Source organism: Culex pipiens, chromosome 2 (assembly GCF_016801865.2).
Source record: "Culex pipiens pallens isolate TS chromosome 2, TS_CPP_V2, whole genome shotgun sequence".
Lineage (NCBI taxonomy): Eukaryota > Metazoa > Arthropoda > Insecta > Diptera > Culicidae > Culex > Culex pipiens.
The window spans coordinates 169,766,004-169,792,240 of NC_068938.1; the positions used below are offsets into that span (position 1 = coordinate 169,766,004).

The window sequence follows — 26,237 nt, forward strand, 5'->3', positions numbered from 1 at the left end:
CGTAGCTGTAGTGAATGAGTGTGGCAGAGAAGAGAGAGAGAGCGAGACGAGAGAGTTCGTGAAACGAAATTAGAGAGCAAGAGATATCATGTAAGCGAGAGAGGAGTTGAAGATGTGTGCGTGAGAAAACGAGAAATAAAGCAGTCGTGTGTTTTGCTTGGACTTGAAACGACGTGTTGTTATTCCTGATCCGTAATATTGTGAAATTAAATGAAGTATCGGGCTTCAGTCACGACAATGGCGCAGTAAAAGCTCCCGCCGCGGTCTACGTACATTTTTTTCTTTTGTTTTGTGAAAATTGAGTGTTCTATTTAGATTACGGTGGTGACTTGTGAAAATTTCGAAGGAGCTGCTTGCTGCCGGAGTGCGCCAAGATGGCGTCGGCGTTTTCTTGCAGTGGCTAAGGAGTGAAAGTTTGCAGCAGAAGGATTGTGCCGGTTTGGGGTCGTCGGTTTAAGGATGATGCGATAGTATGTGCAGGTAACTTTGAAGGAGCTAAGAGTTCTTCGGGCAGAAACAATTCGACAGAAAATAGTGGTAACACAGACACCAAATGTTTTGACAGAAATTTCCCGCAAAGGTAAGACGTTCAAACTCCTGGTCGATGTAGGACCGACCCCTGTGCATATCTTCTTATGAAATACGCTCTATTATCGGACCGATGTCAGGCTGATGTTGGACAGTTAATCAATGAGAATGTTGATGCGGAGTGACAATTAGACTTAATCTTGATGGAGTTCAGGTGCAATCAGTGCTCTGAATGAAAGTGATCTAAAAGTGATTGTTAGTTTGGTTCTGTTATGTACTGCCCGGTTTATTGTGGCTTTTACTTCACTGTCAGGAATGTTTGGAGAAACAACGTTCTGCTTGATGGTGACTCATTTTGTTGACACATAATGTTGTTGTTTTGATAATTGAGGTTTTGCAGCGCGCCTGTGTATCAAATGTAGGTGGCGTCAAAATGAGGTTAGCCTTGTATTCTTTTCTGCTGGATTGAAGAACAAAATCGCTTATTTATCATGGTTCTCTGCATCAATCTTAATGAAACTGGTTGCAAATGACGAGATTTTTTTTTTTTTTTTTGCTTTAAAATAGTGAACATCATTTTTGGACGCGCAAAAAAATAGGTACCTTATTTAATAAAAAAAAAACATGTTTTGGAACACGAAAAAATAAGCTTCCCCGTATAAAATAATTAAATAAAATGTTTTATAGTTGATACAGATGTGTTAACGTATATTCAACATTTTTTATTGATTTTTGACAGACTTTCTTGCCAAATAGTTCAAATTACTATCTCTTTCTAAATTTACAGTTTCTCAAGAAAAAATCAAACCAAGATTGGAAAGTTTTACACCAAATTGTTGGAAATAATTTTTCTCATCCGAATCTGGCATAAGTTTTATAAAAATGTTTATTTTGAAGGTTAAAACACAATTTTTCGAAAAATCATAGGTTTACGCTGTTTTTTCATAGGTGGCGACAGATGTCTTTTAGCTTTGCTGCAAATCCTCTATGAGACATTAATGCGATGTTGGTGAGACATGGCTGAAAGCAGGATTTGCGTGTGGTAAGCGTGTTTTCTATGTGATGGTTGTGTCGTAAAGTGTGAACGGATAGATTCAGTGTCAATGGCTGTCAATTACAGTGTCACCGGCTACAAAAAAAAACTGAGCAAGTGTTGAGTAGGTTGACTAAAATATCGCATTGAGTTCTAAAAGAATCAATTCTTGAATATAAAAAAAAAGAAACGAAGGCAAAAAAAAATATTAACACAATTAAAACGTTTCAATGGTTAAGACAACTAGTCATTAGTCGTTGGACTATACATATTAAAAATATGTAGCTAATAGATAAAAATTAGAGTTTGTTTTTACTCTGTGGAAGTAAAGCATAGATGTTGAATCTTTAGGCTTGAGTCCCCAGCGAGGGTAGAGCATGGACAATAAACCTTTGAGCTTGAGTCCCCTTTGAGGATAGAGCGTGAATGACGAATCAATGAGCTTGAGTCCCCTGTGAGGGTAGATCATGGATTATGAACATTTAAGCTTGATTCTTTTGTGAGGGTAGAGCATGGTCAATAAACCTTTGAGCTTGAGTTCCCTATGAGGGTAGAGCGTGAATGATGAATCAATGAGCTTGAATCCCCTGTGAGGGTAGAGCATGGATAATAAACCTTTGAGCTTGAGTCCCCTGCGAGGGTAGAGCGTGGATTATGAACATTTAAGCTTGAGTCCCCTGTGAGGGTAGAGCATGGTCAATAAACCTTTGAGCTTGAGTCCCCTGTGAGGGTAGAGCGTGAATGATGAATCAATGAGCTTGAGTCCCCTGTGAGGGTAGAGCATGGATTAAGAACATTTAAGCTTGAGTCCCCTGTAAGGGTAGAGCATGGTCAATAAACCTTTGAGCTTGAGTCCCCTGTGAGGGTAGAGCGTGGATTATGAACATTTAAGCGTGAGTCCCCTGTGAGGGTAGAGTCAATAAACCTTTGAGTTTGAGTCCCCTGTGAGGGTAGAGCGTGAATGATGAATCAATGAGCTTGAGTCCCCTGTGAGGGTAGAGCATGAATAATAAACCTTTGAGCTTGAGTCCCCTGCGAGGGTAGAGCGTGGATTATGAACATTTAAGCTTGAGTCCCCTGTGAGGGTAGAGCATGGACAATAAACTTTTGAGCTTGAGTCCCCTGTGAGGATAGAGCGTGAATGACGAATCAATGAGCTTGAGTCCCCTGTAAGGGTAGAGCATGAATAATAAACCTTTGAGCTTGAGTCCCCTGCGAGGGTAGAGCGTGGATTATGAACATTTAAGCGTGAGTCCCCTGTGAGGGTAGAGTCAATAAACCTTTGAGCTTGAGTCCCCTGTGAGGGTAGAGCGTGAATGATGAATCAATGAGCTTGAGTCCCCTGTGAGGGTAGAGCATGAATAATAAACCTTTGAGCTTGAGTCCCCTGCGAGGGTAGAGCGTGGATTATGAACATTTAAGCTTGAGTCCCCTGTGAGGGTAGAGCATGGTCAATAAACCTTTGAGCTTGAGTCCCCTGTGAGGGTAGAGCGTGAATGATGAATCAATGAGCTTGAGTCCCCTGTGAGGGTAGAGCATGGATAATAAACCTTTGAGCTTGAGTCCCCTGCGAGGGTAGAGCGTGGATTATGAACATTTAAGCTTGAGTCCCCTGTGAGGGTAGAGCATGGTCAATAAACCTTTGAGCTTGAGTCCCCTGTGAGGGTAGAGCGTGAATGATGAATCAATGAGCTTGAGTCCCCTGTGAGGGTAGAGCATGGACAATAAACATTTGAGCTTGAGCCCCCTGTGAGGATAGAGCGTGAATGACGAATCAATGAGCTTGAGTCCCCTGTAAGGGTAGAGCATGAATAATAAACCTTTGAGCTTGAGTCCCCTGCGAGGGTAGAGCGTGGATTATGAACATTTAAGCGTGAGTCCCCTGTGAGGGTAGAGTCAATAAACCTTTGAGCTTGAATCCCCTGTGAGGGTAGAGCGTGAATGATGAATCAATGAGCTTTAGTCCCCTGTGAGGGTAGAGCATGAATAATAAACCTTTGAGCTTGAGTCCCCTGCGAGGGTAGAGCGTGGATTATGAACATTTAAGCGTGAGTCCCCTGTGAGGGTAGAGCATGGTCAATAAACCTTTGAGCTTGGGTCCCCTGTGAGGGTAGAGCGTGAATGATGAATCAATGAGCTTGAGTCCCCTGTGAGGGTAGAGCATGGACAATAAACCTTTGAGCTTGAATCCCCTGTGAGGATAGAGCGTGAATGACGAATCAATGAGCTTGAGTCCCCTGTGAGGGTAGAGCATGGCCAATAAACCTTTGAGCTTGAGTCCCCTGCGAGGGTAGAGCGTGGATTATGAACTTTTGAGCTTGAGCCCCTGTGAGGATAGAGCATAGATGTTGTGTCTTTGGGCTTGAGTCCCCTGCGAGGGTACAGTGTGAATGATGAATGTTTGAGCTTGTGTCCCCTGTGAGGGTAGAGCGTGAATGATGAAACAATGAGCTTGAGTACCCTATGAGGGTAGAGCGTTGATAATGAATTGAGGGTGGAGCGTGTTGTTTGAGCATTTGGTTTGAATTCTCTGAGAGGGTAAAGCGTGGATATTTAAAGGTTTAACTTAAGTCGCTTGTAAATGCAGAGCGTCGATTTCGGTGTCTTTAAGTTTGAGTTTCTTGAGACGCCAGAGCGTGGATAATTAAACTTTTAGCTTGAGGTAGAGTTGGCACTTTAAGTTCTGAGGATAAAGAGTGAATGAGAAATTGTACCTTATTTTTTTTTGTGAAAGAAAAGATGGATATTATACAGCTTGAGATGTAGCCTGTTTCTTCAATGATATATTAAAGCGTCTGCAAACAAAGTGATAGTTTACAATGCGGTACAAATTCTAGGAATTTGTTTTGAAAAGTTGGTAAAGAAATTTCAGAATTTTATTCAGTTCAGAAGCAATATTAAAGAAACGAAAGGCTGGTATCCTGAACGATTTGAACGGATTTGAACTTTAATTAGTTCGTAAAGATGGTAAATAAAGTAAATGACAGATTTTCAACCTTTAATAAAGTAAAAATGTAAAAAGAAACAGTATGCTCGTACCTACACGGCTTAAATTTTAGCTCATGATTAGATTTTAGGAAAGATATAGAAAAAGATTAACATTAATGATTTTTTTTTGACAGGTTGGTTAAAGGATTTTCAGATTTTCAATCTTGCGGAAGTCATCATTTATAAATCAATAGGCTCATAACCTACACGACTTATTTTTTTTTACAGGGACAAAAAAAATAAACATAAATATTATTTAAGGACAAATTGGCAAAAGAATTATCAGATTTTCAATCTATTGTAGGTGATGATTTAAGAATCGATAGGGACGAAAAAAGGTGAACATTAATAATTTTTGGGCAGGCTGGTCAATCTTTTTCAGATTGGATTTCAGGGAAGATATAGAAAAACGATTCACATTAATGATTTTTTTTTTTTTTTGGACAAGTTTGTAAAAGGATTTTGAGATTTTCAATCTCTTGAAGTAATGTTTTAAGAATGGATTGGCTCTCAACATACATGACTCGAATTTGAGATCGTGATTGGTTTACAGAGACGAAAAAATGATAAACATTAATAGTTTTTGGACAAGTTGGTAAAAGATTTTTCAAATTTTAAATCTTTTGGAAGTGATGGTTAAGAATCGACTTAAAACTAACACGACTTAAGTTTGAGCTCATGACTGGATTCCAGCGAATATATAGAAAATGATTAACATTAACAATTTTCATACAAGTTGGTAAAATAATCGGATTTTCTATCTATTTGAAGAGTTATTTAAGAATAGATAGGCTCATAACCTCAAAAAATCAAACCATCCACATTAACGACCCCCGGGTCTTTTGTGGTCTCTATTGCAAGTTTCTGCTCGAACCTAGGAGTCCGAAGGCTTGAATGGGGAGAGCACCCAAACCTCTTTTTACTCCAAGGAACCTTCCACCCCAGTGTTTGAACTGACGACCTTTGGATTGCGAGCCCAACCGCCGCCAGCGATTCCATCGGAGTAGGCTTGGTTTGGTGTGTTGTTTGTACTTATGGCATGGAGACGACTCCTACACCTGGAATGACTTAACGGCCTAACAACCAAGGCCGGGACCGACATTTTACTTCCTCATCCGATGGAAGGTTGCAGCAGATGGGAATCGAACCCAGAATCATCCGCTCATAACCTATACGACTTAAATTTTACGTTAGGATTAAATTTTGAGGAAGATGTAGAAAAAGATGTTTGTTCTTGATTGTTGGACAAGCTTATAAGAGATTTTTTACATTTTGATCTCTTTGATATGTCTTTGAGATATGATAAAATTTCTGGAATGATTGTGAGTTATGATTTCTTATATTTTTATTAAACAACTAATAACACGAGAACTTTCGAGGTTGTCGTTTTTTATTTCTTTAATTGCAGGTTATCATATTGGCGTTGTGTCACGAAAAAGGATACCGGAGAAGCATGTGCTGGAGCTGAAGCTTGGGATGAGCAGTGTTTCCAGAATACCACAGATCATCAAGCTGGAAATTAGATTGCAGTTGAATATGTTAAGATTTTTTCTATCAGTATACAAGGAGGCAATAGTAAAATAGAAAATTTTGAATTTTTAGAGTAGGAAAGAACGAGGATGTAGTGAATGAGTGTGGCAGAGAAGAGAGAGAGAGCGAGACGAGAGAGTTCGTGAAACGAAATTAGAGAGCAAGAGATATCATGTAAGCGAGAGAGGAGTTGAAGATGTGTGCGTGAGAAAACGAGAAATAAAGCAGTCGTGTGTTTTGCTTGGACTTGAAACGACGTGTTGTTATTCCTGATCCGTAATATTGTGAAATTAAATGAAGTATCGGGCTTCAGTCACGACAGTAGCGTTGTGAAAAAAATCGTCGCTTTGTGCAGCGTTCTGAAATTTCGAGCTTGATGTTGAGCGTTTTTGTGATCTAACGCGAAGTGAGCTACCCCTCGTAAATTAATCAACTAATTACGATCGTAAAATCAAATTGCACACTTTCCTTCATCAACTCCAGGCCTAACCAAACAAACTCACGAGTATTTTTTATGTTTTTGACAGTACACGGATCGGACTGCTTGAAAAACAAATCAAAACAAACACCGAGTTGCCAGAACCTATGAAAAAACTGCTCGATCTAGCATGGCAAGGTTGCAAGTTCGATTTCTCGCAGCTCAACATTCGAGCAGAAACAAGCCGCCCTATGAGCGCTAACGCGCCTTAGCTAGCCTTATGGTGCCTTCTCGTAGCGTTGTGAAAAAAATCGTCGCTTTGTGCAGCGTTCTGAAATTTCGAGCTTGATGTTGAGCGTTTTTGTGATCTAACGCGAAGTGAGCTACCCCTCGGTCATTTTGCTCAAAAAATAAGCTTTCTCGTTGTGAAAAATAATATCTAGCAAAACAAATAAATGGGCCAATGAAGAAGTGTAAACATAGAGTCTATCCTGCTCTCCTCCTCCTGCTCCTAATGTAAACATCAACTGACGTGAGCAGGATAGACTCTTTGTTTACAGTTCGACATTGGCCCATTTACATTGTTTTGCTAGATATCACAAATTGGGTACAAAAGCCCTATGTAAAGTTTTATGTACAACGGTAAAAAACACGATAATAAACCATTTCTGATCACTTTTTTACTTTAAAGGCTAGTATGCAGATCGTAAGGAAATGGGTCAAGAAACAGCTTTACGAACATAATATATATAACTCGATATATCCAGGTTTTTAAGCGAAGATGGCGTTCGAATGGTGAACGTCCGAAATGTCAAAACCACGCAGTAGCACCAACATTAGAAAAAAAACCCGATTTAATCCCACCAGGGGTGAGATAGAGCCTTTCTTACTTAAGAATATAACTTCTTTCAATTCACAACATCGACTTGATACAAATAATCTTATGATGAAAGCAAGGTATTATTAATGATATGTTTTCTAAAAGAAATTGAAAACGCAATTTTCACCAATAGAATATAGCTTCGAATGCGCAAGTGACGACACACACCGCGGTTTTGGTGTTCTAGTTTTGGTACGAGCCCAAAAAGCGAACAAAGCAGGTGCAAAGCAAAACCGAGTCAACCGCACAGTGGGAAGCTTGCCATTCAGCATCTACAAAAGTGAGAGAGTCAGAGATAGATATTTTTACAACCGCACCACTACACACTCAATCGCAATACAATAGATGGATAGCCATTGGCGTCGCGAGCATTGAAAACTTTGAAAACGATATAAAGCTTAGAAGCTTCGAAAGCTCCTATTGGAATCCAATGAACTCTGTTAAATAAAACGACACGACAAATGAAGCCTACTTAAAGGCGATTTAAGAAGCACGCGGGAAACAAATTGTTTGTAGCGGGATGAATGTCCTATGTCAAAAAAGATTTTGCATAAACATTGGACAGTTATGCAAAAACGGACAGAGCAAAAGAAACCGAAAAGCTACGATATCTTACATGTTGAAGGAAACATCGGTAGACAAGCTACTACAAACGAGTATAAGTCGAACCAACACATATGTGCGCCAGCATTCTAGCGCCAGTATTCGAAGCTCAACTTGACAACTTGTCGACTTGGCGACGAAGCGTCGAAAATCGATGCAGTGTGTTTTTTTTAGCGATTTTTCGGATTAAAATTCTTGCTGAATCGACATATTTACGAAGCTGGAAATGACATCCTGGCTTAAAGTAAAACCTATACCTTTCTTTAGTAAGAAAGGCAAAAAGTAAATCGATCTAAAAATTGATCGGGATTGCCGATCGATGTCAAATTTGTTTCAGATGCTCACTCATGGTCTGTACTATGAATGTAGCAAGAAATTTCGAATAAAATCAGAAATGAAAAATGTTGGCGAAGGTCACCAGGTGGGCTTTTACCTTTTTTTAGGGATTTTTTTTCTTATGGTAGGTCAATCAAACGGCTCTAACTCCAGAACCATATTATGAATCTGGATGAAAATTTGGGAGGTTGTAGGGCTCGAAAAATGCAATTTTTGAGATAAATAAAAGGTATGAAAATGAAAAATTTTGACCATATTTTCATTTGAAAACTGTGTATTTTCTGGAAAAGTCTGGCCACATCCGAAAACAGATGGATATTTCGAAATTTGCGCGGCAACTCGCCCAGGTTCAGCACACTAGCTTTCATCTGCATTACGAAGAATCGAAATCGGATATATGGGAGCTGAGAACGGCGCGACACAAAATTTTGCAAAATTTTACCACATACGAACATCACTCGACCTCCACGGAATTTATTTTCTCAAAATTCGAGGGTTCGAGATAGACGAGTTCTGTCAAGGTGAATCGATAGATCGTCGAAAATCGATGCAGTGTGATTTTTTAGCGATTTTTCGGATTAAAATTCATGCTGAATCGACATATTAACGAAGCTGGAAATGACGTCCTGGCTTAAAGTAAAACCTATACCTTTCTTTAGTAAGAAAGGCAAAAAGTAAATCGTTCTAAAAATTGATCGGGATTGCCGATCGATGTCGAATTTGTTTCAGATGCTCACTCATGGTCTGTACTATGAATGTAGCAAGAAATTTCGAATAAAATCAGAAATGAAAAATGTTGGCGAAGGTCACCAGGTGGGCTTTTACCTTTTTTTAGGGATTTTTTTTCTTATGGTAGGTCAATCAAACGGCTCTAACTCCAGAACCATATTATGAATCTGGATTAAAATTTGGGAGGTTGTAGGGCTCGAAAAATGCAATTTTTGAGATAAATAAAAGGTATGAAAATGAAAAATTTTGACCATATTTTCATTTGAAAACTGTGTATTTTCTGGAAAAGTCTGGCCACATCCGAAAACAGATGGATATTTCGAAATTTGCGCGGCAACTCGCCCAGGTTCAGCACACTAGCTTTCATCTGCATTACGAAGAATCGAAATCGGATATATGGGAGCTGAGAACGGCGCGACACAAAATTTTGCGAAATTTTACCACATACGAACATCACTCGACCTCCACGGAATTTATTTTCTCAAAATTCGAGGGTTCGAGATAGACGAGTTCTGTCAAGGTGAATCGATAGAGCGTCGAAAATCGATGCAGTGTGATTTTTTAGCGATTTTTCGGATTAAAATTCATGCTGAATCGACATATTAACGAAGCTGGAAATGACGTCCTGGCTTAAAGTAAAACCTATACCTTTCTTTAGTAAGAAAGGCAAAAATGTGGCGGTCATGCCATTACACACTTTTTTCTTAATGTTGGTAACACTGCGTGGTTTTGACATTTCGGGCGTTCACCATTCGAACGCAATTGGGTCCTAAAATGAAGCTTAGATTGCTGATATTATTGTTTACAGCGATAGAGCTTATTTTTCTGAGTACAATGACCCTTTGTACGACCACAAAGTATTTAAAATGGATTTTTAAATCAATTTTGAAAAATTAACCTCGCGGTCCTTCTTGACAGCAAAGCTCCTACTTGACAGCTCGTTCAAAGGGGACCATAGTTGTTCCATCGAAAAAATGTTGTCTTGTCAAAAAAAAAATTGCATTAAAATGAAAAAAAGTGATCAGAAATGGTTTTTAATCGTGTTTTTTACCGTTGTACATAAAAATTGAGATAGGGCTTTAGTACCCAATTTTCGTTCAAAAATCTGGATATAACTCGATCGAAATAACGAACGCGTCCTTTTTGAAAAATCATAACTGGTTTTGGATCACGTTTGTGGATTACATTTCAACGCGCGATGACAGCGAGAAATGTCATCTGTCTATTTGTTTTTTTTTTCACCTTCGCATTCCTCCAATCGTTCATTCATTCGCATCACGTCATTCATTTACGGTACTCTCCCCGCGCCAGTCGTCAAACGAATTTAGGCCGCCGCCGCGACGTGTTACGACAATGTTTTTATTTTCCTCCGGCTGCTGGCGTAAAAAGTGATGTTGCCCCAGTACGAGCGGCTGGTAGATCCCGGCGGGTCGGACACCACCATCGTGTCCGGCTCGCCGGGTACCGGCCGGAGCGCGGTCCGTCTTCGGTTCGGAAAGCTGGCTGTGATTACGGTAATGTTCCCGGTTGTGGGGTTCCTATTTTGTGTGGTCTGGTCGCTGCTGTACAACTTTGAGCAGGCCAACGCGACGCACTGCCTGGTGTATAACTTTCTGCCCTCGCTATCGGCGGCCATCGGGAACTACCAGCCGCAGCGGTTCGTGTGGCAGTTTTCCGTCCTGGTGCACGCCCCTCCGCGGTATGCGATCGCTTTTCTGTACAAAAACTTCCACGTGGGACTGCTGCGGAAGCGGAGCAAAGGGTTGGCCAAACTGGCGTGCCTTCTCAACATCACCGAGCTTAGCTCCCTGGTCGGACTGACCATGTGGACGTCGATCTCAAACTATGGTGGGTTCAAGCTTTTGGAAATCCTTGAGTCTAGATTCACATCTTTTTTGGTTTTCATCCAACAGAAATTCACAAGTTTTGCTTCAGCTCCTTCATCATCTCGTCGCTGCTCTACATGGTCCTGTTGATTGTAATTAACCGCGTGACCCGCGAGGGCGACCTGCTGACGGCTTCGGAACGCAAGTCGATCCGCTACAAGAAAAGACTGTTTGTGGCGAACTTTTGCTCGATCGCCTGCGCCGTGTACTTTTTCGTGAGGCACAATACTTACTGCGAGCCTGGAGGTAGAACCCGAAAATGCTAATTCTACAATCGATTCAATTGTTTCAAAACCTATTTCTTCTTTCCCATTACAGTTTACTCGCTGTTTGCGCTGAGTGAGTACGTTTTCGTTTATAGCAACATTGGCTTCCACATGACGGCTTATTGGGACTTTATCAGCGCCAATCTGTACTTTGACTGGCGGAACGGGATTCACTTCTCGACTATGGTGTAGGGGCACCGCTGCAGCAGCACCAGTTAGTTAGCCAAAATCAAAAGTTAAAAAAAAAACGCATCGAAAAGAATCCGTTCAGGTATGGCGAGATGGGACTCTATGTAGAACACATGTTCACACGTTCACGTTACTTTTTAATTGCGCAATCTTTGACTTCCGGCGGTACCTGGTACCCACAATAATAATAATAATGAAACAAACAACACGTTGCACCTCTTAGGTTTAAAAATGGTTACATGATAAGTGTACATAATAGGGCAGTATTTTTCAAGTTTGCAATAAAATTATATTTAGTTACTTTTTATGCTGAGCAACAGTTTAAATTAATTTCGCATTATTGAACTTGATGACCTCCCATTTGAGCATACTTTTTTTTTTAAATTTCAACTCAACCTGTTTGTAATGACTCTGTTCCAAACGCGCCTGTCGTGGTCGTTATAACAAAGAGACCATCAATCAACGCACTCAAAGTTGAAACAAACGAATGCCGAGCTCGACACTAAAAAAAAAAAAAAAAAAATAGATCTGGAAAAATCAGGCAGATAAAAATCTAACAATTATGAATGGGGATTGGTTTGATTGATTTTCTTCTAAAAAAGGTTTAATTCACATTCTCATCAAAGTAACATTTAAAAACTTAATTTTCAAACGACTGTTTTGTTTATTTGAATAAAAAATGTTAGAAATTGACATAAAATGAAAAAAATCTTTCGAAATCTGCCAAAATCTGGCATTTCCAGATGTGTCTCGCAACCTGGCAACCCTGTTCAAACAGCTGCGCGACACAACGGCACATGCTTTTTTCATTGTCTTTTTTCCATCTTTTTCTGGTTCATGCGGTGTACGGACTCTTGTAAGGAAAGTTGTTTAAAGAGGCTGACAATGAAAAATTTGTCAAAGTCTGACACATAAATGGTTAATCTCTATTCTGGCTGACACTTAAAAAATCTGGCATTCCCAAATTTATCTGGCTAACTGGCAACCCTGGGTGTGAGTGACATTGTTTTGCGCTCATTACTTCGTTTGTAAACAAACGGAATCAGAATGTCTATCCAGGTTTTTAAGCGAAGATGGCGTTCGAATTGTGAACGTCCGAAATGTCAAAATCGCTCAGTAGCACCAACATTAGAAAAAAAATGTGGCTGTCATGCCATGGCACACTTTTTTCGTAATGTTGGTACCACTTAGAAGGTGACGACTCTCGAGATTTTCAATTTCCCGGGAATCGAGAGTTGTGTTTTGCCATTTCCCGGGAATTCCCGGGACCCGGGATTTTTTTAACTGGCCAATAGTGTCAATAACTTAAAAAGAAAAGTAAAAAAAAAAACGTTTCTTTTTAATGAATTCAGATACAATTAATTCATACTAATCCAATGAAATGTAAAACTAAGTAACCTCATTGTTTTGAGGAACTATTTTTTTCATTTTGATTTTTTACCTCAATCTACCAATAAAAAATCGTTCCTTGAGCCTTTTTGGGACTCAAAATTGCAGTTTAAAATGTTTGCGAATCTTCATTCGCACTGAGTGATTTTTCAAAAGTTTCACAAACTTGTTGTTGAACTTATTATTATATTTTTTTGAAGGTAAAAAAATAAAATGCTTATTACAATGAAATGGTTAAATTATTTTAAATTTTCAATAGTACACTTTGTTAAGCATAAATTAAGGCACAAAACAATCCTGAAACGAGCCAAATTAGTTAGACCGTTCCTGAGAACTATGCGAAATATGTTGACGCTTTGCATAGTAGGCCCAAAATAGGGCCATATACCCTATATAATTTTCCATTTGTGCAATATCGTATTTTTGCAATATGATAAATAACGATACATAGTAAAAACTTTAAGTTGATTTTTTCCTTCTTAAGATCAACTGTAAATGTTCAAAATAAGCAGACACTAACTTTACAAAGAATGCCTGATTGTTATTCCCAAAATATAATTTAATGTGCAAAACACAAAATTACTTATTGACATCAAAAAAGAAAATTACCTCGATACAGCGAAATTGACTTACTTAGAATAAAAAAAAATAAGACTTATCTTGAAAAGGTTTTCCTTCTTTAAAATAATGAATATTTCATTCCTGGTGCGTAACTGCTAAGAATGTTTCAAGGTAAATTTTGGGGTCGACATTTTTGGTTACTCTCAATTATAGTTATTGGAATTTTTAAAAGTTAAAATTTACACTTTTTGAATAAGAAGATTGGAGAAGCATTGGTTTATTCCATTTTGAAAATCGAACATTGAACATCCAATATTCTAAACTATTTCGAATTTTTCAAATATTTTTCTGATTAAATTATTGATTTTGGATCGATATTTGTAAGTATAAGCAGGCCAAGGATTGATACCTAAGAGCATGCAATGGCACTGACCTTGTTGCGTGTTCTTCGGTTGACGTCCACGTAAGGAACATCCTGGAAGGAGCGTAACTAACTACATCCGTAGTTCTGTTAGATCATCCGAATTATCTTGATCAGAACAGTATTGCTCTGGTTCCTACTTCCACGTTGGCTTGGTTTTCATGATGACCTAGCTGGTGGCCTGTGGAAACGGATCGTAAACCTTTGACCCCCGCGGGTCAGGGCGAGACGGCTAAAAGAAAGGGGCGCGACAATGTGGGAAAGGGAAGTAATTTGTGATTGTAGACGGTATTGTTTTGATTCGCAGTATGTTGAGTCAACTGCTGTGGATGTACCTGAAACATCGCACAACTGGGTTTCTCTTCTTTCCATTTTTTTTCTACCATCTTTATTCTGTTTATTTTGTTTCACTGATTCTCTAACACGCCTTCAGTTTATTATCGTCCACTTGTTTTCGATTTTACTTTCATGATTCTCTTATTTCTCAACGCTTTTCCACACTATTTACTAATTGATGCTGCTGTAACAAACTGTCTGTTTTCTCTTAATTTGGCAGCGATGTCAATTTTGTTTATCTTTATTTATCTGTTTGAATAATTTTTCAACTGCCCTATAAATTGCACATAACACAATCTAAGCTTGTTTGTTACCTCTATTTATCAACTAATGTAATTTTTTTTTACTTCATAAATGACTATCTTTCTTTTACTATTGATTCTTCAAATAGTATATTTCTGTCACTGTCCATTGTTTTCAATCTTTACCCTTTTCTTCTAACAAGTGAGGTTTGAGCCCTTACTCAATTTAACACAAATATTACTACAGTCATCCCACATATTCGGAACACCCACAAATTCGGAACACTTTCATGATAATTTGTCAATAGCATGCCAAAAGTAGCTTTTCTGTCGACCTTACTATTTTTAGAACCTTCATTTGGACATTATCTTGCTATTTCACTAGTAAAATTAGTACTTTTTCTTTTTGAACAAAAAACTTCATTCCAAGACTATTTTGTCCAGAGCAGCAAAACACTGCCTCCAAATGGTCTGTTTCGTAATTGTGGGATGTTATTGTGCCTCCTACAATTGTGGAATACCTGAATTTAACTGATATTTCACAAAAAAAAGTTATCAAACCATGTATAAAACATCACTAAGCTTGAGTTTCATTGGTTTCAGTGTGAGAAGTCTTTATTTGGTAATAAATATGTACTCCTGGAGAGATCCAAAGTTTGTTTACATTCGTAAGAAAAAAGTGTTCCGGATTTGTGGATTTCAAGGGTCAAAGTAATTCTTCAAAAACTTCATACAAAAGTTAAAATTTGCAGATGTTCGCTACAGCATTCGAAAGATCGCAAGAAAAGCTTCCAAATGAAGGTGAAAGCGAATCATTAAGTTCAATTATCATTTTGCTATGATTTTTTGAACATTGGCCGATCTGGAAACCGTTCCGAATATGTGGGATGACTGTATTGTACTTTTGAAAAACTTTTATAAAATGCTTAGGCACGACTCAACACTAGGAAAGATTTCAGGAGAAAACAATACACAGTAAATAGCAATAAGTTTTTGAATTCAAACTAAAATTAAAGCAGTTTTTGCTTTAATGAAAGTTGGTAGGCACATTATAAATGGTTAGGCGCTTATACTTACATCAAACCCTACTTAATGTACCACCCCCGGCCGAGTTAAAATGCGTAACCGGAAAAGAAGGTGTGCATGCCTGGCACGAACACTCAAAGCGTGTTCTAGCGTGCTGCTCGTACTGACTCAGAGCAAGGGTGAGATGTAGGTGTAAGGGCAGTGCGTGTTCGTCGGGAACCTGGTGCATAAGATCGGTCAAGGCCCGTTCTTACACTGAAAATTGCGAATTGCGAATTTAACTGTTTAATTTTTGCTTACACATTTATTACAAAATCAATTTTAATCAAACTCCTCAAAAAAAAAAAACTTAGCTTAAACACATTCAAAACAATCTATGGACGTTGGGCAGGCCTGTTTTATAGCATTTCCAGTAAGGTGAGGAAGAAATATTAGAACATTGTTTAAATACATATTATATCGCTCAAATTTATATTTCTATTTTTAGGAGTCCATAAAAGGCCTCTTCTGAGCCAAAGGTTGTTATATTTCCGCCAAATAATGATTTAAAAAGCTAATCTATTTGTAACATCATGTGTTGTATTTGTCATGCAAGCTGTCATGTTTGAATTTGTCATCCAAAAGTACATTACAATGTTTTTTTTTTGAAAAAAACTTCTTCGTTCACTTATTTAAGCCACTTCTGAGTTTATTTGTTGTAAAATACAGATTTGTATTTTTTCAGAAACAATAAAGATTGGAAAATCTTATGTAACCACAAGAGAGATAAGAAAGATTTTATTCAATTAAATGTAAAACACAAAAACTTTTGCAACCACCAACCCCACTTCCATTCTACACCCAAACAACAAAATTTAGACAATTTTCGTTCACCCACCGCTCATAGTGCCCTTTGCCGTACCCGTATGTATTTGTGCAACCGGCGCCTGCTGTTTGAACAGCTTTTGCCTTAAACATGCATGTTTCGATAGTATGCGTTTTCCATCCTTTGTCGGCGTTTACACCACATTCTCTGTATACTGTGCTGTGCTCACTTCCAAGACCCCAACACGGCCACGATTGAGTTAGTTTGCTGGAGAATGTTGTGACGCGAGGTTGTGCCGGTTGTCGTCTGTGTCGATTCTCTCCTTCCCCTTGTCGGGTTCTTGTGTGTACGTTGTGTTGTGTTCTGTTAACCCCGGTTGGCCCCCTCATCCCCCACCGGAATCCCCCCTCGTCTGTTCACCGCCTACTTGAAGTTTTGAGTAGGTTTCGCGTCGTTCAAGTTGCGCGATCTTCTCACAGAAGAGCCCCGGCCGATCTTCTGAGTAACAGCAGATGTGAGAACCGAGGAGAAAGAAACTGAAACTGTTTCCAGTTCTTGGCAGTTGTTGTGCACAAAAAAAAGTTGTATGAGAAATAATCATGTTATATTCGGTCTTGATCGCCGCCTGAAATTTGAGTTTGAAAAATGAACATTCTCTGAAGTGCACTGTAAAGTTACGTGAAATCCAAGTAACCTGTTGATGTTTTTTTGTGTGGTGTTTGATTCAAATTGTTCATGTCACACAAATGTCTGGTGATTTTTTGGAAGTATTTCAAAACACTTTGCAAGCAAAAACAAAGTGATTTTTTGAAACAGAACAAAAATAAAAATTCGTTGTGAAGTTTTGCAAAACCCGAGGAAAAGTGAAGTGTCCGCAGAACCCCGACATTCCAGCCCGGTGATTCCTGGAACTGGAAGGCAGCAGCTTGTGTGTACAAGAAAAGTATTATCAGAATCTAAATCTGGTGTTGTTGTTGCGTTCTGAACGGCGAAGGTTCTGAGTGTGATTCAGAAACTTCTGAACCGACCGTGTTTGAGTGTATTGTGCATCAGATTTTCTCTTTCTCTTGCTCCCTGTTTCATGCGAGCGAAGGGACTGCCGCTTGCTTGCATTCTGGAGCATTTGGAACAAGTTGAGGTTGAAGTCAGCACTGCAAGCTCCGTCCTTCACTGCCTACACGGATCCAGAGTCGTGTGTCCACCCCGAATGGTTTAGATCGAACGAGAAAGGGTGCGCGAGGGGAGAAAGATCATGTCGAGCGGATTGTAATCAACAGGTATTTATTGGAATCGATTTAATCTTATATTGTAGAAAAAAATATTTTTTATTTGATTTAAATTGTTTTTAACAAAAAATAAAAAAGGCATGAAACCAAAACGTTTTCAAAAGAAATGGTGATACGAAAAATAATTTAATAATTATTGTACGAAATATATCCCGAAAATGAATTTGATTGGTTGGTAGTAGGTCAATTATCACCAAAAAAATTGATCTAAGTGTCTATTTCACATCTGGAGTTTCTAGTTTTTGTTTTTGGGTGTTTTTGAAACCGCCTTGAGCAAGGGTATTAAAAACACCCAAAAGCAAAATCTGAAAATTTGGTTTATCGGACCTTTTCAAAAAAAAAAAAAAAAACTCCAGATAACTGCCTTACCCAAAACGTTCTCAGTCTCAGATGGTAGTCCCAGATGTCCCCTACAAGCTGCAGGCCGAATCGAGTTGATTTCTGGATGGAACACTTTTTTATTTGAGTTTGAAAATTGTGTCATTTTTTCACTAAAATGCCAACAACTCCCTTTAGATTTACCCAATTGGGATGCTTCACCCTGAATTTTGTTACATTTTTAAGCCCTTTCAGATGCATTTTGAATTTTGAAATTTAATTAAATTTTACCTAAGTTACAGCATTTTTATGATTTTTACGTTTTTGAACTTTCAAACTTGGTGTCCCGATTTGCCCCACTTCCCGTTGACCTAGAGTGCTCATATTTACCCCTGAAAATTTCAGACAGATTGGTGAGGTCCAAACGACGTCCCATACAAAGGGGTATGCCCTGTTCGTGGATTCGCAATCAGCTGAAATCAATTTAAAGTGCGTTTAGAATTGTATTAACATGTTTGGGATGATTTAAAAAATCTTTTGAATTTTTGAAAATTTTCGATGTTATTATCGCAAAAAGTTTTTTTCGCTAAAATTTTTGTTTTCGTCAAATCTTACATTTTTTGAAAAAAACTTATGATTGCATAACAACTGTACTAGTGTAGAATGCATTTTAAAACGCTTTTTCCATGCAAATGTTGAAACTATGGCTTGTGATTTCAATATTTATATTTTTTTTAATATGAAAATATATTTGTTTTTTTTTTATTTGGGCTGGTACAAATATTTTTAAAATTTTTTGTCACCCCCCCCCCCCCCCCCTTCAAAATTGGCACGAAAAATCAGGGGGCAAAAAAAATATTTTTACAATAAACTTCAAAATTTCAATGAAAATTCAAGTGCAACCAGCTGAAATCAAATTAAAATACATTCTTCTGCGTTTAAAATCATTTTTAGCATGTATGGGTTTATTAAAAAATCTTAAGATTTTTTGAAAATTTTCGATGCAAAACCTTTTTTTTCGATACAATTTTTGTTTTTGTCAGATCTTAGATTTTTTGAAAACTAATGATTGCAAAACAACTGAACTAGTGTAAAATGCATTTTAAAACACTTTTTTCATTTAAATGTGAAGACTATGGCTTGTTATTTAAATTTTTATATTTTTTTATTTTTTTGCCCCCCCCCCCCCCCCCCCCCTTGACCTTGGCCAGGGCCGAGGGACAAAAACTTTTTTTTAATATTTGCATCGGCCTTGTCAGTGTAAGAAAAATAATTAAAAAATAAAAGTGAAAAAATGTGTCCCGCCTCAATTGAAAATAGACAATTGAACATTATTATTTTCAAAATAATAACAAATGATTTTTTAAATAAAATAACCAAGAAGTAGTACCTACTAGTTTTTTTTTACTTCCAAAGATTTAAGATGTGAAATATGGAGACAAGAACATAAATAAAAATTTGGAACATAAATATAGACTCGAAACTTACACAGCACACATTAAAAAATCATGTTAATATTACATCTGGGAATGAGTACATCAAAAATGTGTAATTTCAGCATTTTCTAGTGTAATGTCACGTTTTCAAACTAAATTGAGATAGAAATACAACATTATAGAGGTTATATTCATCCTTTCAAAATTAAACCTTCCAAATTTTATTTTTTTGCTGTGCAGAATGTGATTTTAATTTTTGAACAAATTATTAAGGTGCTTGAAAATTAATGTTTTACGCATTATAGTTACAATTTATAAAATAAGGTTGAGTATGCAGGCCAAGGATTGATACCTAAGAGCATGCAATGGCACTGACCTTGTTGCGTGCTTTTCGGTTGACGTCCACGTAAGGAACATCCTGGAAGGAGCGTAACTAACTACATCCGTAGTTCTGTTAGATCATCCGAATTATCTTGATCAGAACAGTATAGCTCTGGTTCCTTGCGAGTGTCCTATTTTCTTACCTCCACGTTGGCTTGGTTTTCATGATGACCTAGCTGGTGGCCTGTGGAAACGGATCGTAAACCTTTGACCACCGCGGGTCAGAGTCGAGACGGCTAAAAGAAAGGGGCGCGACAATGTGGGAAAGGGAAGTAATTTGTGATTGTAGACGGTATTGTTTTGATTCGCAGTATGTTGAGTCAACTGCTGTGGATGTACCTGAAACATCGCACAACGGGGTTTCTCCTCTCTTCATTCTTAGCTACCACCTATCTCCTATTTTTATTTTGCTCTTCTGATTCCCAATTCTTCACTGATTCTTCTATTTAATATCCAACATTTGATTTTAATTTTACTAACTTTTGATTCTCTTATCTCTCAAAGCTTTTCCACTTTTTTCTATCAATTGATACTGCTGTAACAAACCTTGTTTTGTTTTTTTTCCTTAAAAATATACTTTTCCTTAATGTACTAGTAATATCAAGTCTATTTATCATTCGCCTAATCTTTTTTGATTTTATTGAGAATTTATTTATTTGAATAATTCTTTATCTGTCCTATAAATTATCATTACTATAATCTAAGCTTGTTTTGTATCTTTATTTATTAACTATTGTCTAATTTTACATCTAGCTTCTCATTTTTATTCTTCAAAATACGCTCATCATTCTCTTACTATTGATACTTGATTTTTATAAAATAAATTCTCTTTTACTGTCTATTGTTTTCAATCTTCACCCTTTTTTCAAACAAGTGAGGTTTGAGCCCTTACTCAATTTATGGAATGGTTAAAGGATTAACACAAATATTACTATTGTATTTTTGTGTAAACTTTTATAACATGCTTAGGACCAAAAATTGTAACAAAACACCGCGACAAAAGAAATAGCAACAGATCAACAGACTCAACAATAGGGAAGATTTCAGGAGAAAACAATACACAGTAAATAACAATAAGTTTTTGAATTCAAACTAAAAATAAAACAGTTTTTGCTTTAATGAAAGTTGATAGGCACATTATAAATGGATAGGCGCTTATACTTACATCAAACCCTACGTAATGTACCACCCCCGGCCGAGTTAAAATGCGTAACCGGAAAAGAAGGTGTGCATGCTTGGCACGAACACTCAAAGCGTGTTCTAGCGTGCTGCTCGTACTGACTCAGAGCAAGGGTGAGATGTAGGTGTAAGGGCAGTGCGTGTTCGTCGGGAACCTGGTGCATAAGATCGGTCAAGGCCCGTTCTTACACTGAAAATTGCGAATTGCGAATTTATAAAAAAAGGTTGATTATGAAGCTATTTATTTAAATATTTGTAGCATATTTTTTGAGAGAAATAAATTGTATGCAATTAAAAAAAACATGCCTCATCCCAAACTTGTGCAAATACAGACCAGACTCCGTTATCCGAGGGTTTTGACAAAAATTCACTTCGGATAATCGGATCAGGAAAAAACTGTTTCTTTGTCTTATTTTTCTTACCCCTAAATACTTTAGGGTAGATGTGGTGACCTATTCGGGGTTCTATCCGGAAACCTGTCCAGATCGTTCGGTCACTTCCGGCAGTACAACTTGTTCGCCTCACACCACACAAACACTCCCCCGCCTGACACTAGCTACACGATTATTACACTTCTAGGTAACACTGACTTAGACCTGCCCGCTCAAACTGGTATAATGTTAGGGCGGTAAATTTAGAAGGTGTAATTTTGGAATGTAGAATATTACCTCTTTTATGATGTAATTTTACTTCAATTTAGATTGAAAAAGAGACACTACTAAAAAAAAGTGGTAAAATTACACATTTCATCACCTGCATGAAACATTTTTACTCATTTTTACTGTTCCATGTCACCGTTAGTTTTCTAAATTATATTTCTCATTACAAAATTGTAGCATTCTCATTATGTGAAAAAGAAATTTTCTGATCGTTCTTAGGTCTATAAATGTTAGTTCTTGATCCAAAAAATCCTTCAAAAATCACGTCGAGCCCAAAATTGGCAACATCATCCGAGTCGTTCACCTTCTCAACAAAGAAACAAATAAAAAAACCGCCTCAGACAGAGACGATGAAACGTGGGCTTTTCCAAAAAAAAAAAACAAAAAATAAAAGCCCAGAAGGAATGGCGGGAGAACTGAAAAGTGGAAAAATATGCATTCTTCATCAATGGCTAACAACACGCAAACGAATTAAAATAACAACAATAAAACCATGAATCGCGCCGGGGAAAAAGTTCAATGAGAGGAAGAAACAGGATGAAAATATACATAGCAAAATACAAGGAACCAGGATCGCCGCCGCCGGTTAGGGTGGTGTGCGTGTGGCTAGTGGATGCTGGTGGTTAAGGTTGTGGTGATAAATCTCTCGCTAAATTTTGAATGTTTGCTAATTTTGGTTGTTCCCTTGTAGATAATCTAGCAAACTTATGACTCAAGTTTGCTAAACTAATCGTCGTTATCTTTGAATAAACTAATTTTCGAAAAGATACTTTTATGATGAATTTCAATTTTAAAACGAATCATAAAAATTCTTTAAAAATTATGGAGATATGCAACAGTTAAATCACTTTAAAATTTAAACAACTTCACATTTCAAGCTAACACATCTGACGGGGATCCTATTACCAGCCCGCAGGAAGAAAACAATTTGCCGGCATTTTTGCCCCCAAACTCTCAGATTGTCTGACGAGTTGATTGCGTGTATTATTATTCCTATCTGGCCCATGGTATGGTATTGGTTTGAAGATGAACCTTCCGTCGGATTGAGTGTGCGTGCAATCGCCCAAAAAGCATACCAACCACACATATGTGTGTATCTCAATGTTGGAAATATGCATCGTCGTGTGCATAGCAATGCAGTTGCAGTTTATGCTTCCGAAAGCAGCAACAACACAACATGATAATACTGACGACAACCACGAGGGATGAGTTCCAAACTGGACAATGATTTTCGAATTTGGTGTGAAATAAAACGCACACACATCACCCCCAGGTAGGAAGGACAGAAATGCCATTAGTTTTTAAAAACCTTTCTCGAGAAATGCGTCAAATAAGGGTGGGGCTTTATGGGCGCCAGGTACCTGGAGCAATAAATCGAAAATTGGCTGATTGTGATTTGAAAGTTGGCAATTAAATTGACAGGTATATCTCCACGTTTGCGTTGAATATTTTCTTATATCTTCATGAAAACGCTCATTCCACTAAAGTCCTTGTTTGACAAGCCATCAAACGCGGGCAAACGTGACTTGAAATGCATTGTTTTTTTTTGTGTGGTGCACTCTAATGATGGCATCGTAAAAATACAAACATTTTCTTGCCCGTGCGCATAAACGCATCGACGCCTGCGATATTTATAACCACCTCTCCAAGGCTATAATGCTGATGCAGCAGCATCATAATGAGCATAAAAAGCATGGCTGTGTGTGACGGCGACATACTCTGCACACGCTGTGCATTTGACTAGAAACTTTTGGTTCCAACCCAGACCCAGGAGTGTCCACCAGCGCGATTCACGGTTTTATGGTTTTTAGAGGCTAAAACTGTTTCTATGCTTTGCCACTTCAAGCTGTGACGAAAACAAAGGGTCTTCCCCACTGTTTGTTGATAGTTTTTTATTCAAAGGGGAGCCCTTGAAAGTCAGGGTAATCTACTAATGATTTGATGTCTAGTGTTTAGAAGTGACCAATTCGTGATTCGTAACATTTGAAAAAAAAAAAAAAAAAAAAAAAAACTCATTAATTGTGTGATTTACTTATTTCAAACGGATTTTTACTTCAATATTTTCACATTTAAATATTCCGTTCCCCACACTAAAACTAAAAACTAAAAACTAAAAACTAAAAACTAAAAACTAAAAACTAAAAACTAAAAACTAAAAACTAAAAACTAAAAACTAAAAACTAAAAACTAAAAACTAAAAACTAAAAACTAAAAACTAAAAACTAAAAACTAAAACTAAAAACTAAAAACTAAAAACTAAAAACTAAAAACTAAAAAATAAAAACTAAAAACTAAAAACTAAAAACTAAAAACTAAAAACTAAAAACTAAAAACTAAAAACTAAAAACTAAAAACTAAAAACTAAAAACTAAAAACTAAAAACTAAAAACTAAAAACTAAAAACTAAAAACTAAAAACTAAAAACTAAAAACTAAAAACTAAAAACTAAAAACTAAAAACTAAAAACTAAAACTAAAAACTAAAAACTAAAAACTAAAACTAAAAACTAAAAACTAAAAACTAAAAACTAAAAACTAAAAACTAAAAACTAAAAACTAAAAACTAAAAACTAAAAACTAAAAACTAAAAACTAAAAACTAAAAACTAAAAACTAAAAACTAAAAACTAAAAACTAAAAACTAAAAACTAAAAACTAAAAACTAAAAACTAAAAACTAAAAACTAAAAACTAAAAACTAAAAACTAAAAACTAAAAACTAAAAACTAAAAACTAAAAACTAAAAACTAAAAACTAAAAACTAAAAACTAAAAACTAAAAACTAAAAACTAAAAACTAAAAACTAAAAACGCAAAGCAGATTAAGCTATTTTATTTTTAAATCTGTGTAAAATTAAGTAAAATAGCGATAGCACTCTGTGGCGCGTTGCGAGGGCCATGCGTAGAGGTTCCGTTCCGAACGAGAGTGTGGAAAAATCGGACAAGTGGATATTGGATTTCGCCAAGAAGGTGTGCCCGGACTCGGTGCCGACACAACCATCATTCGACGTTGTTGATGGGAAGGATTCTAATCCTCCCTTCTCGATGGTAGAGCTCTCCATAGCACTATTGACGGGCAACAACACTGCTCCTGGTCCGGACAAGATCAAGTTCAGCTTGCTGAAGAATCTTCCGGACGTCGCCAAGCAGCGTCTGTTGAATCTGTTCAACACGTTGGTGGAGCAGAACATAATTCCACATGAATGGCGACAGGTCCGGGTGGTTGCCATTCAAAAGCCCGGTAAACCGGCGTCCGACCACAACTCGTATCGTCCAATCAGCTTGCTGTCGTGTCTACGCAAGCTGCTGGAGAAGATGATCCTCGACCGCCTCGAACCATGGATGGAACGAGAGCACTTGCTGTCTGACACGCAGTATGGCTTCCGGAGAGGCAAGGGAACAAGCGACTGTCTAGCCTTGCTGGCCACAGGGATCGACATAGCCCGTGGTAAAAAACAGCAAATGGCTTCTGTCTTTCTAGACATCAAGGGTGCGTTCGATTCAGTCTCCATCGATGTGTTGGGAGTAAAGCTGCGGCGGAGCGGTCTCAATCCGACGATGTGCAACTTCCTCATCAACCTGTTGTCAGAAAAACACATGCACTTTGTGCAAGGTGATCTGGCAATCACCCGGATAAGTTACATGGGTTTGGCACAAGGCTCACGCCTTAGTCCATCCATGTATAACTTCTACGTCAGCGATATCGATGATTGCTTGACCGGAGACTGCACCCTTATACAGTACGCAGATGACGCAGTGGTTTCAATCGCTGCCAAGAAGGAAGTCGATCTGCTAGAACCCTTGCAAGATACCCTGAACAACTTGGCCCATTGGGCAGTTGGAAAGGGTATTGAATTCTCTCCGGAGAAGACGGAACTGGTCGTTTTTACGGGGAAGCATGAACCGCCGCAGCTCAATCTTTCTCTCTCGGGAAAGACTATCGAGCAGTCGGATCACTTCATGTACATGGGAACCATCTTTGATCAGAAGGGAACATGGGGGAAGCACATTAACTACCTGAAGCAAAAGTGCCTGCAAAGAACTAATTTTCTGCGCAGCGTCTCTGGCAACCGGTGGGGTGCTCATCCTTCTGACCTGCTTCGACTGTACAAGACAACGATACTCTCGGTGCTGGAATATGGCAGTTTCTGCTTCCAGTCAGCTGCGAAATCACGCTTGTTGGTCCTCCAGCGGATACAGTACCGAAGTCTTCGCATTGTCTTGGGATGCATGCACTCAACTCACAACATGACCCTCGAGGTCTTGGCGGGAGTGTTGCCTCTGCGAACTCGTTACTACGAACTGTCTTACCGGTTCCTGATCCGGTGTGATTACAGGAATAAACTGGTAATTGACAACTTTGAAACGTTGCTGAACCTTCACGTTGAGTCTCGGCGCATGCTTCTATATTATGACTTTATGTCATCGTGGGAGTGGAGCCCGAGCACAACGGTACAGCGCACGCCTCCGTTAACCAGCAGCACCCTGATTGGCTTCGACACGTCCATGAAAGCCGATACTCGCGGTATCCCAAACCATCTTCTGCGGGGAGTTGTACCGTCGATCTTCGCATCAAAGTACAACCATGTTCCTCCAAACAACAGATTCTTCACCGATGGCTCCAAGCTCGACGGCTGTACGGGCTTCGGTGTTTATCATGAATCTTATCAGCTGTTCTTTAAGCTGAAGGACCCGAGTTCGGTTTACGTCGCAGAGTTAGCCGCGGTTTACTGCGCTCTGCGAATCATCGAGACCATGCCACCTGATCACTACTTCATCTTCACCGATAGCTTTAGCTCTGTTGAGGCTATCCGGT

The 26,237-nt window shown here is 38.2% G+C and overlaps 2 protein-coding genes across 2 annotated transcripts in view; one reads left to right on the forward strand and one right to left on the reverse strand.

Annotated features, from left to right (window-relative positions):
• Window positions 1–25,817, reverse strand: part of LOC120431269 (DNA cross-link repair 1A protein-like) — a 134,231-nt gene extending 108,414 nt beyond the window's left edge. Inside the window, exon 1 of the mRNA XM_052707910.1 lies at window positions 25,808–25,817. The gene's annotated coding sequence lies outside the window, so the exon portion shown is untranslated. The remainder of the gene's footprint in view (window positions 1–25,807) is intronic.
• On the forward strand, window positions 10,321–11,500 carry LOC120427348 (post-GPI attachment to proteins factor 2-like). Its single transcript, XM_039592205.2, has 3 exons — window positions 10,321–10,893; window positions 10,959–11,177; window positions 11,250–11,500. The coding sequence occupies exons 1-3, from the start codon at window positions 10,437–10,439 to the stop codon at window positions 11,387–11,389; spliced, it is 816 nt and encodes a 271-aa protein (XP_039448139.1). The 5' UTR covers window positions 10,321–10,436; the 3' UTR covers window positions 11,390–11,500.
• Window positions 25,818–26,237: the final 420 nt, after the last annotated feature.

Coding starts and splice junctions, on each gene's coding strand:
- LOC120427348 (XM_039592205.2), top strand. CDS start 10,437: ATGTTGCCCCAGTACGAGCGGCTGGTAGATCCCGGCGGGTCGGACACC. Junction 10,894..10,958: donor GACGTCGATCTCAAACTATG/GTGGGTTCAAGC, acceptor TTCATCCAACAG/AAATTCACAAGTTTTGCTTC. Junction 11,178..11,249: donor TACTTACTGCGAGCCTGGAG/GTAGAACCCGAA, acceptor TTCCCATTACAG/TTTACTCGCTGTTTGCGCTG.